General features: G+C 49.5%; 1 protein-coding gene across 1 annotated transcript in view; it reads right to left on the bottom strand.

Moving 5' to 3' along the window:
* The window catches only part of CSF1R (colony stimulating factor 1 receptor), a 28,970-nt gene extending 21,393 nt beyond the window's left edge, over positions 1–7,577 (bottom strand). Inside the window, exons 1-4 of the mRNA XM_037508956.2 lie at positions 7,355–7,577; positions 2,501–2,758; positions 1,859–2,143; positions 44–180 (exon numbers count right to left, since the gene is read on the bottom strand). Coding sequence (XP_037364853.1) covers positions 44–180; positions 1,859–2,143; positions 2,501–2,758; positions 7,355–7,403 — 729 coding nt within the window. The 5' untranslated portion in view covers positions 7,404–7,577. The remainder of the gene's footprint in view (positions 1–43; positions 181–1,858; positions 2,144–2,500; positions 2,759–7,354) is intronic.
* Between the last annotated feature and the right edge of the window lie 4,681 nt (positions 7,578–12,258).

The following is a 12,258-nucleotide window of genomic DNA, read 5'->3' as shown; positions in this document are numbered from 1 at the left end:
GGGGCTGGGGCAGACATCACCCGCTGTCCTTCCAGGAACTGACCTTGGTGCCTCCCTGCTGGAGGAAGATCTCGAAATTAATATCAACGTTGCTGGCTGAGCACACGATCTGGGCAGACTCTCCTTGAATCCGAATGAGTTCTGCAGGCTCCATTGTCAATTTTGGAGGCTCTGAGATGACTGAAACCAGAGGAAGGGACCCGTGAATACCCGGGCCAAGCTGTCACCTGTTCTCTGCCACAGGCCACCCCAGCAGTCTCTCATCCCCAGCCTTGGAGGCAGCACTTGACGCCCCAACAGGGCCCACAGCAAGTGCTATCTCCTAAATAGGCCTGGGAAAGTCTGTTTCCTTTCATCATCACCACTGCTCTGTGGTCCCCCCACCATTCAAATTCTCTTCTCTCCTCCAGACTGCTACAGCCTCCTGGACGCCTCCCTGGGCCCTCACACCCCCGGCCCCTCTATAAACGAGACCCCTGCAAACAGCCGAGTAAGTGCTTAAGGATGTACTTGGACAATGCCTCTCCGCTGTGCAGCTGGAAAAACCGCCACAGTCCTTCCCACAGCCCCAGGCCGAGTCACACTGGTCTCCCCCCACCCCACAACCTTTGCACCTTCCCTTCCCTCCTGGAATGCTTACATTCCTCATCTCTGAATGGGCAGCTATTCTCATCCTTCAGCTCAAGAGACCAAGAGATCTCTAGTTCAAAAATTCCCCAAAGAGGGCTTGTGTGACCAATTTAGCTGAATGAGCCTCCCATCCTCCCCCACCCCCACCCCCAGCTTTCTATGGCTTGGTTTCTTGTTCATCACACTTGGCGCATTATTTACTCTCTCTCCCATCTGTCTCCCTCAGTAGGATGGCCTATCCGTCAAGGCTGTATCCCTAGCAGCTCCCTCGGCCTGCCACATAGTAGGCATTGAATTAATATTCATGGTGGTTGCTGTTGCTGAGAGATGACCTAATCTAGTCTCCCAGGGTCCAGACACACTGAGGACTCATGCAAGGCCACCAAAGGGGTCACGGCAGAACTGGGGCTCAAGCCTCCTGGCTGCCAGACAACCCAGGGCTCTGCAAGATGATGTTGGGGGAGACGGCCCCCATGGCCTCCTCTGCCCACACAGCTGGGGTCAGTCCTTGACTTCCTGTATGCTCAGGCTTTGGGCCTGTGAGGCCACTCTGACCCTGGCCCTCTTGATAGGGACCTGACCTGTCTTCAGCCCAAGTGCTGAGTTTTCCTGCCTACTCACACCTGTCCTTCCAGAAACCAGACCCCTGGTCACCAGCTGGCAGGGCCTGGAGGTAAGGAGAGAGGCTTCACACAGCTAGTTCCTGCACCCCCTCTTCCCCATCCCATGCACCCACCAGCTCCCTGTCCCATGTGCCTGCCACCCTTCCTTCACATGCCCAGTGACCAGCACCAGCTCCAGGCTGCTGCTAAGTGGGAAATCCTCATCTGAGGGTGTGGAGCGCTCTGGCCCTCCTGTTCCTGCAGTGCTGGGACCTTGACTTTGCGTTATTTCCTCTATGACAGTAGCTCTTTGAGGGTCTCCTCATTGTTCACATTTCAACACCAGTAAAATCCCCTTCCCTACCCTCTCCATCGCCTTGTTTAATATCTTCACAGAGTCCTCTGCTCTGACGTGACCTTGGCCATTGAGGTATTGACTGGCATGTGGTCTGACTCCCTGCCAACATACCTCGCAATTGCCCCAGGAGGTGCCCGTTGATGAACATGGTGCAATTGGAAGAAAGAAGTGAAAGGAGGAGACAACCCATTCCCTCCCTCCAGAGCCAGGCCTGGCCATGCTTTCTGCCCCTGGCCCCTGCTGTGCCTGGTCCTCCTACCCCACGTACCTTTCTGTACTCTGAGCGAGATGCCAAGCGATGACATCCACGTGTTGCCTACCCAAATGCTGCATTCGTAGTCCTTGCTATCAGTGTACTTGGCCTTGTGGATGGTGAAGCCATCCCAGGGTGAGAAGGAGTAGTTGGTTTGGCTATTGACCGCTCGCTGGCGTGTCCGGAACAGCTTGACGTTGCCTGCCAGCGCTGGGTTGGTGAGCAGGCAGGGCAGCAGCGCGTCCTGACCTTCCCACACAGTCACCTCCTCTGCCAGCAGCCTCCAGGGATGAAGAGGGTCTGGAGGAGAGGGTGACACAGCGTCATATCTGCACCAGACTATGCGGCCCCTGGACACTGGTGATAGGGAGACTTGGAGATGCTGTTTTACCAGAGGTCACACAATGCTGGCAAGGTTCAGAGTGGGGATCCTGGGGTCTGGTTCAGCCCCCCTACTTAATGCTGTGTGACTTTTGTGTAAGCCCCCTGGGAGTTGGTCATGCCATAGAGGATGCCTCACAGGGTTCTTATGAGGACTACCTGAAATCAGGCCTGGCCCCAGGTCCTTGTGCACAGCAGGTACCCAGGAAATGGGAAGCCCCGTCCTGATGGGACTTGCCAGGCCAGGCCTCTTGGCAGTGGTCTCAGAGTCCTCACCTTTGACGTAGAGGTGGATCTCGGTGCTGCCCCCAAACTGGTCTCCAGTCTCTGTGCAGCGATAGGTCCCCGTGTTTTGGAAGGTGGCATTGGTGGTGGTCATAGTGCTGCTGACGGAGGCATGGTCCAGGGTCCAGCTGGGGGAGATGGGGCCTTCCCACTTCACTCTGCTGTTGCCCACACATTGCAGGGTCACTGCTGTGCCTGGCTCCACGACCAACTCAGGGCCGCTGGGCTCTATCACCGGGGCCCCTCGAGCTAGTGGAAAGGGTGGCAATCAGAAGTGAGGCCTGAAAGGCCTCTGAGTCACCCCTGCCTCTCAGGAGGGTATGCTGGGTTCAGCTGTGACCTGCGGGGTCATCTTGAACAAGTGCTGCCCCACTCTTTGGTCATTTGCTCAGCTCCTTACCCCATACCTGAGTGTGCAACACGCCCCCTTGAGAAAGGGGACCGGGAGCTTTCTTGATCTTCCACTCCCACATATTCCACCGGGGCTCCCCTAGCCTCCTGCTGCAGTCTCCCTGGCTGGGATTGCATCTTCTTGCCAGGAGCAGACTCCTTGGCCCCTGTACAAAGAAGGCTGCACTGCTTCCCCCGAGCCCGGGGCCTCGCACAAAACAGGGGGCTTGAATGGCGAAGGAAGAAGCAAATGAAGGGACTGTATGACAAAGTCCCCAGATTTCATTGTGGGGAAAAAGAGAGGGGTATTGGGTGTTCACCCAGCTGAGTTAGAAGGTTCCAGGAGTCTTCTGCTGTGCCCACTCCCACACTATAGCACAGCGGGTGGTTCAGAGGCTGCGTCACAGTTTCCCCACGATAAAATAGGGGCAAAAGTTGTGTCCAATTATTGGAATTTAGGGTGGTTTAAATATATGGAAAGCCTTGTTTATAGTTGCTTATTGATTTTGATTTTTACTTTATTATAATTAGTCTTTTTCCTGGTCCCTTATTTAGGTTTTCTAGATTCCTGCTATGAGTGAAACCATCCGGTATTTTTCTTTTTCTTTCTCGCTTATTTCGCTGAGCATGATCCCTTCCAGCACCATCCATGTTGCTGCAAATTGCATGAGTTTATCTTTTTGAATGCTGAGTAATATTCCATTATGATATACGTATCACATCTTCTTGATCCAGTCATCTATTTTTGGGCATTTGGGTTGTTTCCATAGCTTGGCTATAGTAAATAGTGCTGCTACAAACATAGGGGTGCAGGTGCCCTTTTGAAGTAATGATTCTGTGTCAAATCAAAATCAACAAGCAACTATAAACCAGAGACACACTATAGGGGGGGTGGGTGGGGAGGAGGGATTAGGGTCAAAATAAGCAGGGGGTATGGGAATTGTATTGGGAATATAACCAAGATGAAAATGCATACATTGTGCAAAAATGAAAAATGATGTAAAAAATATATAAAATAAAATAATTATATATAATAAAAATATAAAAAAGACATAGAACGCCTTTAGGACGTCACCTGTCACCAAATAAATACTCACTTAGGGTTAATCGTTGCCTTTTCTATCTCGACTACCCTCTATAGATCACCCGGGCACTACTGTTTACTGGAGAGCCAATCTCTTTTAAGGAATATTTTCTTGAAGGAGAAAAGAGAACTTGAAAACCATATCAGTCCCTCCGGGAAGAAGGCCGGTTGCCTCTGCAGTGTCAGCATTTTTCCAGGGCCGAAAATAGGGACGAAGGAGGGAAGTGAGAGCTGATTCAGTGCTTTGGAGGGACTGCCAGTCCCCCCCACCCACCCCCAGCCTGTGTGGGCGGAAACACATTGCTGGCGACAGTCCAGCCCCCGGTTTCCTCTCAGCCTGCAGCCCTCTCCCAAGGATGTTCTCACTTCTGCTTCCTGGCCTTCCTGGCCACTGTCCCCTGTCCAGGGGATAGATCCCCAAGAGAGGGGTGCCCTGGGCATCAGAACACCCTGGGCTGTGGGGTCTGGCTCTGCCACTGACTCCTTCACTGCCCTGGGGGGTGCAGTCAGTGGGCCCCATCTATTCCCAGCCTTGGGGGCACCCTGGCCCCCAGGACATGGGGTGAATTCAGGGCTTCTCCGTTGTCCTTCAGAAAAGCTCCTTAAATGGGTGCTTCCACCTCCCTCCCTTCCCAGGCCCCTTCATGGGTAGAAGCTCTGTCATGTGCTTTCAGGATGGCTTCGTTGACGTCTAATTTTGTACCCATCAGAGATGGGCCACTGCTCTACCTGTGCAGAGAGATGGAGTGCTAAGCACCCCCAGAGCCCACATCTGGAGGTGCAGCTCTCCTGGACCCTGTGACCCCTAGGAATAGGTGCAGACTGCTGGCAAATCCCGGCAGAAGGGGCAATGCACTGTTACTGCTGCCACCAGCAGGACCCTAGTGGGGTTATTGCAGGAGGGCGTTGGCTGTAGCATGGGCCTGTCTGGGTCTGCAGCTTGGTTCTCCAAAACCAGCTGGGTTGTTTGCTTAACCCCTCTGACCTTCAGGCTACTCTTCCATGCAGTGGGGCCATCTGGCCCCACCTCAGGTCCTGGGGGTGCTCAGTGAGATGATGCCTGGGCTCGGGGACCTCTCCTGCCCTCGGCTACCAGGCGACATTTCTAATCGCCCTCCTCCTCCTAAGACTCAACAATTCATCATCTTTAATGTCACTGTCTGCGATGGTTGCCTGCTAAGGTCTTGGATTCTGTGATTTCATGCTATGTTCTGCTTTTGCACCCACTCAATCTTACAGGCGCCTCTCTCCGCCCCTCTGTTGCTTTGTCCCCCTAACCCCAGCTTTGGTCTCCTGGAAATGCGGTCAGAGAGGAAGATCTGTCCTGCTTTGTTCTGTCCTGTTGTCCAGATATTCACGTAGGACATGGCTATTACCCTCAACTTCCGCACCCAACTTCCCACTGCGGGCTTGGCTGGCAGGAAGGGACAGCCGCTCAGACCCCCTCCTCTCCCGGGGCAGAGCGAGAAGGCTGACACTGACCAAGGCCCCACTCTGTCTGCCCATCTTCACCCTCTCATGTCAGCTCCAAATGGCCCCTATGCTGCATACCTCGCCACCCCTCACACTTGGCTCATGGCCCCCCACATTGATAGCCTGGGATGCGTCCCAACCTCCATCCCCTTCCCCAGCACACACACACTGCATAAGGCTTGACACACAGACTCCTTCAGCCCAGGTCTCTCCTGGTCTCTGGAGTACTCCAATATGCCCCCACTCTCTTACAGTGGCCCCCACACCCCTACTCAATCACTCTGGTCTACTGGGCAAAAGTTAGACTTCTAGTCTGCCACCCTATCTCTCCTCTCCTCTGCACTGGATGCTGAACAACCCTCTTCTATCCCAACGATGTCCCGCTGGCAGGTTTCAGGTGTGCAGATGGGACAAGGCAGTGAAATAAAATGCACGGAACTTTCTGGGGTGGGAAGAATAGTATATTTTAATTGGGGTGGTGGGTACACCAGTGCATACATTTGTCAAGGCTCCTCAAATGCACACTTAAGAATCTGTGCTGGGGCCTCCCTGGTGGCACGAGGGGTTAAGACCCAGCGCTGTGAAGCTGTCCGCAGCCACTATAGCACGAATTCGATCTCTGGCCAGGGAGGTGACCCACATGGCGCAGCAGACCTCTCGTGCCTCGTCCGCTGCTCCCCTCAGCAGTGTGTTTCAATAGATCCACCTGTTCTGCTTCCCACTCTGTCTCTGGTGAATCCTCTCACCCCCCACACCTCTGGCCTATACCCCAGTTCTTGTATGCATAAATAAATCTTTTTTTAAAAAAAGCTGTGCTTTCTACTGCATATACATCACATCCAATAAAAAAGATCAAGTCCAATGAGATTGACTAGACTAAAAGAACTTCGATGGGCTTCCTCTTCAGAAATTAGACCTACCTGCCCCTGGGGTCCAGGAGTCCCAGGACTGGGGAGAAGCCAGAGCAGAGGCTGCCTTTCTATCCCATTCCCACCCCTGTCCTCCCCCAAGTTGTCCCCCACGTTAGCACTAGATAAAACTTAATAGTTGCAGTTGGCCAACTATCGCTACAAGCAACGCAGCAGCCCTTCACTTCGATTTAAGATCCCTCCTAGCTGGAAGCACTGCATCACTGCCACTGCTGGGGCATGGGATAGGGTGGGGTGTGCCACTCAGCTCCCCTTCCTGAGACCCAGAAGCCTGTGTCTCTGAAAACTCTGGTTAGCAAAACCCTCATTTCTTCCCCACAGACCCTGTATACTCCCCTTCTAACTGTACCTCTCCCGTGCCTGGATCAGAGATTAACCTCTTTTTTCTGACACCCCCCCTCCCCTCCAGGTCTCCCAGCATCCAGCCACTGCCACATTTGGCCTTCCCAATCTGTGAATCACAGTCTGGCACAGCCACCGGGCTCACTGCAGCCTCACACTCAGTGTCCATCTTACCAGCAACCTTGGTGTCTCCTGGGAGCTTGTTAGAAATGCAGAATCTCAGGTGTACCTGAGAGCCACTGAGTCGGAATCTGCATTATAACAGGACCCTCAGGTGGTCAGAGCACAGAGCATTGCTTTTGTCTAGTCCATCACTGCCTCCAACACCTGCCAGTGAGTAGATGCGCCCTGAGAGCAGCGGGACCTGTTGAGCACTCAAGGTGAGCAACACCTGACTGGGCCAGGTGCCCAGTCTGCAGCCCTTACTGGGCTGCCCCCATCCCGTCCAGACCCTCTTCTCCCTGCACTGCTTCTCCAATGCAACCCACAAACCTGCAGTCCAGGACTTGGGGCTGACAGCTGGGGCAGAAGCCCAGCAAGGGACGAGGGTTACAGTCTTCCTTCCCGTCAGGGCAGGGGCCCGTGCTGTCATGTTTTCCCCATCGAAGCCCCCGGTTCTGTTCTTACCATGCTGAGCTGCGGCCACTAGCAGGATTAGCAGTACTCCTGGGCCCATGGCCTCAGAGGAGGCGCAGGTTGATGCAGCGCTGGAGGGTAGCAGGGCGCTGGGCTCCCAGCTGGTTAGGGACCAAGACCGCTGGACATACGTCCCTCTCTGCTACACAGGCTGTTTTGACTTGTCTTCCTCTTCTTCCTCCTCCTTGGGCAGATCCTCTTCTTCCCCTTTTAGCTAGGCAAGGCAACCACAGAGTTTGGAAATCTTTAGAAGAAAACAAAGCCATGACCCTCAGGGGGAGGGGCTGGACACTGGGCAGGGCCTGAGTCTCTGAGGTCTCTGAGCTGGGGGAGCTGGCTAAGTTTTGAGACCTTCTGAAGCCACCTCAAAGGACCTCTGGCAGAAGAGACGTGCCCAAGGTCAGACAATCCATCAGTGGCACAAATGGGACTTCTGGAGTGGCCAGGTGTCCCTGGCTAAGCCAAGAGAGATGTTAGGTTGGCCTGGGAGAGCCTGATGATAGTAGCAAGAAGTTTCCATTGACAGGACACTCAAGCCCTTTATATTTGCTGTCTCCCATAACAGCTTTATGTGATTATACTGGTATTATCCCCATTTCTCAGATGGGAAAACTGAGGTTCAGAAAGACCAAACACCTAAACTTGATCATGATGACATGGTTACCAATGGTGGAGGTTGGGCTTGGGTCCAGGCAGCCTGGTATAGAGCTGCCTTTTGTGGATTCATTAAGTTACTTTTTATTTATTTTTACAAAGAGACTAATTGTTCTGCCATATTTCTTAAGAAAAATAATATTTCCCAACAGCTTTTTTTCTGTATACAATTACTGTTATGTCTTTTAGTTGAGTCTCTTAATATTTACCTTCTTATTTCTAAAGAACATTGTTGTAAAGTTACTTCTTGAGATGAAAAAAATCCCAATATAACATTGAATTAGGGATGTGATGATTCTTTCCATGGACTTGGGTATATGAAATACATACTTGTTTTCAGGAAATTATTTTGAACCTTTACTAATTATGAATACCAACCAAAACTGACTCAAGAAGAAATAGAAAAACTGAATATGCCTCTAACAGGCAAAGACATTGAATTAGTAATCAAGAACCTCCAACAAAGGAAAGATAGGACCAGATGGCATCACTGATAATCTCTCCCAAATATTTCAAGAATTAACCCCAGTCCTTCTCAAACTCATTTAAAAAAAAAAATAGAGACAAGGGAACACTTCTCAACTCATTCCATGATGACAGCATTACCTTGACACTAATTTCAGACAAGGGCATCAAGAGAAAAGAAAACAACCCTATGAAAACAGATGCAAAAATATTCAACAAAAACAATAGCAAACCAAATCCTTCAGCATATTAAAATAATGATACACCACGACCAAGAGGGGTTAATTCCAGAAATGTAAAAATGGTTCAACACAGGAAAATTAATTTATTATGTCACATTAATAGAATTTTTTTAAATCCCACAAAATCATCTCAATCATGCAGTAAAAGCCTTTGACAAAACCTAACATGCTTCATGATAAAGCACCCAACAAAGGAGGAATGAAAAACAATGGCCTGAATGTAACTAAGGGCATAGATGAAAAGTCCACAACTGACTCAATGGTAAAAGAATGGCGCCCTTCTCCCTTAGATCAGAAACAAGACAAGACTCTCACCATTTTCTGTTCAACATTGTGCTAAAAGTTTTAGTCAGAGCAATCATGAAGAAAAATAAATTAAAAAGGAAAAATTAAAACTACCTTTATTCAGAGAGGACACGATCCTATATGTAGCAAAAAACCTAACAAATACACACACACACACATACCCAATAGAGCTAATATACTAATTCAGCAAAGTTGCAGGATACAAAACTCAATGGTGTTTCTACACAATAGCAACAATGACTTGGGGGTGGACTCTGGGTGTCTCGGTGGTGGGGCAATGTGGTAACAACACCTGAGAGGGGAGAGCTTGTATGTCTAATGCACAAGCTATAATGCAGCACAATGTTACCTCAATACAAAAAATAAATATAAAAAAATAACAAGTCAAAAAGAAATTTGAAAAAGTAATTTGCAATAGTAGCATCAAAATGAGTAAAGTACTTGGGAATAAATTTAACTAAGGAGATGCAAGCCATATATACTGTAAACACTACTGAAAGAAACTAAGAATATTAAATAAATGGAAAGACATCTCACATCTAATAGTCACAGATTAGAGGAATTAATATTGTAAAATGTAATAATTCCCAAAGTGATCTATAGATTCAATCAGTCCCATCAAAATTTCAATTACCTTTTTTTTTTTTGTAGAAGTGAAAAAACTGATTCTCAAATTCATTTTGAAGTTTGAAGAAACCACAAATAGACAAAACAATCTTTAAAAAGATTGAGTGAGGGGGCGGAGCAACATGGCGGCGAGGAGACGCTGCGAGTAAGATCTCCCATTAAAAAAAGTTAATAGGGAGGAAAAGTGGCAGGTCCCAGTGAGAACTGGGACACGGAAGATAAACGGACAACTCCAGCAAACTACCCGAAGAAGAAAGTGGCCATAAAAGAGGACTAGAAGGAAGGAAAGCGCAGAACCCTGCTCCCCTCCCCCACCCACAGAGTGGGCACTCTCCGACCCGCAGAGAGGAGGAAAACAACAAACCAAAACGACCAACAAGAACAAACGACGCAGCAAGCGGGACTGTGAGTGGAAAGGAACTATTGCAGCCACCACACCCCGTGAATGGGAGCTGTGGAGAACCCTGCAGGATTCGTGCGGCGGTGAGCTCCAGGCACCATTAGAGAACAGCAGAGACCGCGGGAGACCCGCACACAGCCCAGGCCGGCCAGTAAGCTTGCGCGGAAAAGCAGCGCGCTGGAAAAGCAAACGCGGATCGGGATCGCGGCTGCCCAGGTCCCTGCGCCTGAGACCGAGGCTTGCGGGGAGACGTGCGGGGTCCCTCACTGAGGTGAAAGTCCCTCACTGAGTAATCAGAAACCAGGCGCCCGGACACGGGAGCGGGGTGCAAAAGGTGCCATTCCCGTGCCACTGAACTGGGCTACAGCCTGCGTCCTGGACCTGAGGGCTTTGGAACTGAGACCCGGGGCACGAAATTCGGGGCGTGGGTTCTCCACGATGGTGGGGCACAAGGCAGACACAGCACCCCAAAGCCGTTGAGGTTTACCCTACCATTCTCGCTCTGTTCCCTGTCTCATGGTGGGGGGCATCGAAAAGCAGCCCCCCAAGGACAATAGGAGAGATCTCTGGCACCACCTAGCGACCAGAAAAAAAAGTCACTAACACCCCATAGAACAGGGAAATTTCTTAAGAAAAGACTTCTTGAAAAGGGCAGAAGGCTTCTGGAGGACCCAGTGGCCAGCTGGGAAGTTAGCCCATGCCAGGCCCCTCCCAACCAGCAATCTGAGCCCACAGATGGAGCAGGCACCCACGTCCGGGGCAGACTGGGCGCGCAGAAGAGTATGCCTGAGACCGGATGCACAGGGACTGCATCCTGCTTCGCAATTTTAGATCAGGGACATTTCTTCAATAAAGACTGCCTAAAACCAGCAGAAAGCTCCCCCAGAAGCCAGAGATGGCTCCTGGAGGAGCCAGAGGGGAGCGGAGAAGTTCACCCAAGATGCCTGCCAGTCCGAGCAACACAGTGTCCCAATGCATACGACAAATTAGAAAACAGACAGTAGGGAGTTGAAGAAACCACACGCAACCTAACAACTCCTCAGGAAAGAAGCACACCACAAAAAGAAAACCACCCCCCAGATTGCAACAACAGTAACTTGGAAGAACTTCTGAGCCTTCCAGAAAGAGAATTTAAAATTGCCATGATTTAAAAAGTGACAGAAGTCATAAAGGAAAACAATGATCAGAAGAAGGAAATTAAGTCCCTAAAGAGGGAAAACAATGGTCAGAAGAATGAAATTGAGTCCCTAAAGAGGGAAGTAAAAGAAATGCAGGAGATCAAAGAATTAATGGAGGAACTAAAGAACTCTGGGAAAAGCAATGAAAGCAGAATAGATGAAATGGAAGAACGAATAAGTACTCTTGAAGACACAGAAATAAAAAGAACCAAAACAGAAAAGGAAAGAGAAGTACGAAGGAAAAAGAACAAAGAAAGACTTCGGGAACTATCTGACTCCATGAGGAAAGGAAATATAAGAGTTATAGGAATTCCAGAAGGAGAGGAGAGAGATGTAGGAACAGAGAAAATATTCCAGGAGATAATTGAAGAGAACTTCCCAAATGCGAAGAAGGAGCTGAAAATTGATATACAAGAAGCAAGAAGAACACCAAACTTCCACGACGAAAGGAAAAATACAGCAAGACACATAATAGTAAAGCTCCCAAGAATCCAGGACAAGGAAAAAATAATGAAGCTGACAAGAGGGAAGAAACAGATAACATTCAAAGGAAAACCAATCAGGCTGACATCAGACTTCTCTGAAGAAACACTACGGGCAAGGAGAGAGTGGAGGGACATAGTCAACAGACTCCAAGAAAACAGATGCCAACCAAGAATACTCTATCCCGCAAAGCTCTCCTTCCTCTATGAAGAAAGAATAAGGACCTTCCCAGACAAAGAGAAACTCCGGAATTTCATTACGAATAAACCCCGACTCCAAAAAATACTACAAGGAATCCTAAAGCCAGAACCTCAGAGGGACGAATAACAATGAAAGAAGACCAAAAAAAAAAAAAGTTATTAAAAGAATAAATAAATAAAATCAAAGGAAAGACAAACACAATGGCAAATACAGATGCTAACATATCAATATTAACTCTAAATGTAAATGGACTAAACTCTTCAATAAAAAGACACAGAGTTGCAGCCTGGATTAAGAAACAAAACCCAACCTTTTGCTGTCTCCAGGAAACACATTTAG

Source organism: Talpa occidentalis, unplaced genomic scaffold (assembly GCF_014898055.3).
Source record: "Talpa occidentalis isolate TD23 unplaced genomic scaffold, MPIMG_talOcc4v2.1 talOcc4.13, whole genome shotgun sequence".
NCBI classification, from domain to species: domain Eukaryota; kingdom Metazoa; phylum Chordata; class Mammalia; order Eulipotyphla; family Talpidae; genus Talpa; species Talpa occidentalis.
The sequence above is the reverse complement of the archived record's forward strand: the minus strand, read 5'-3'. Positions and strand labels throughout refer to the sequence as shown.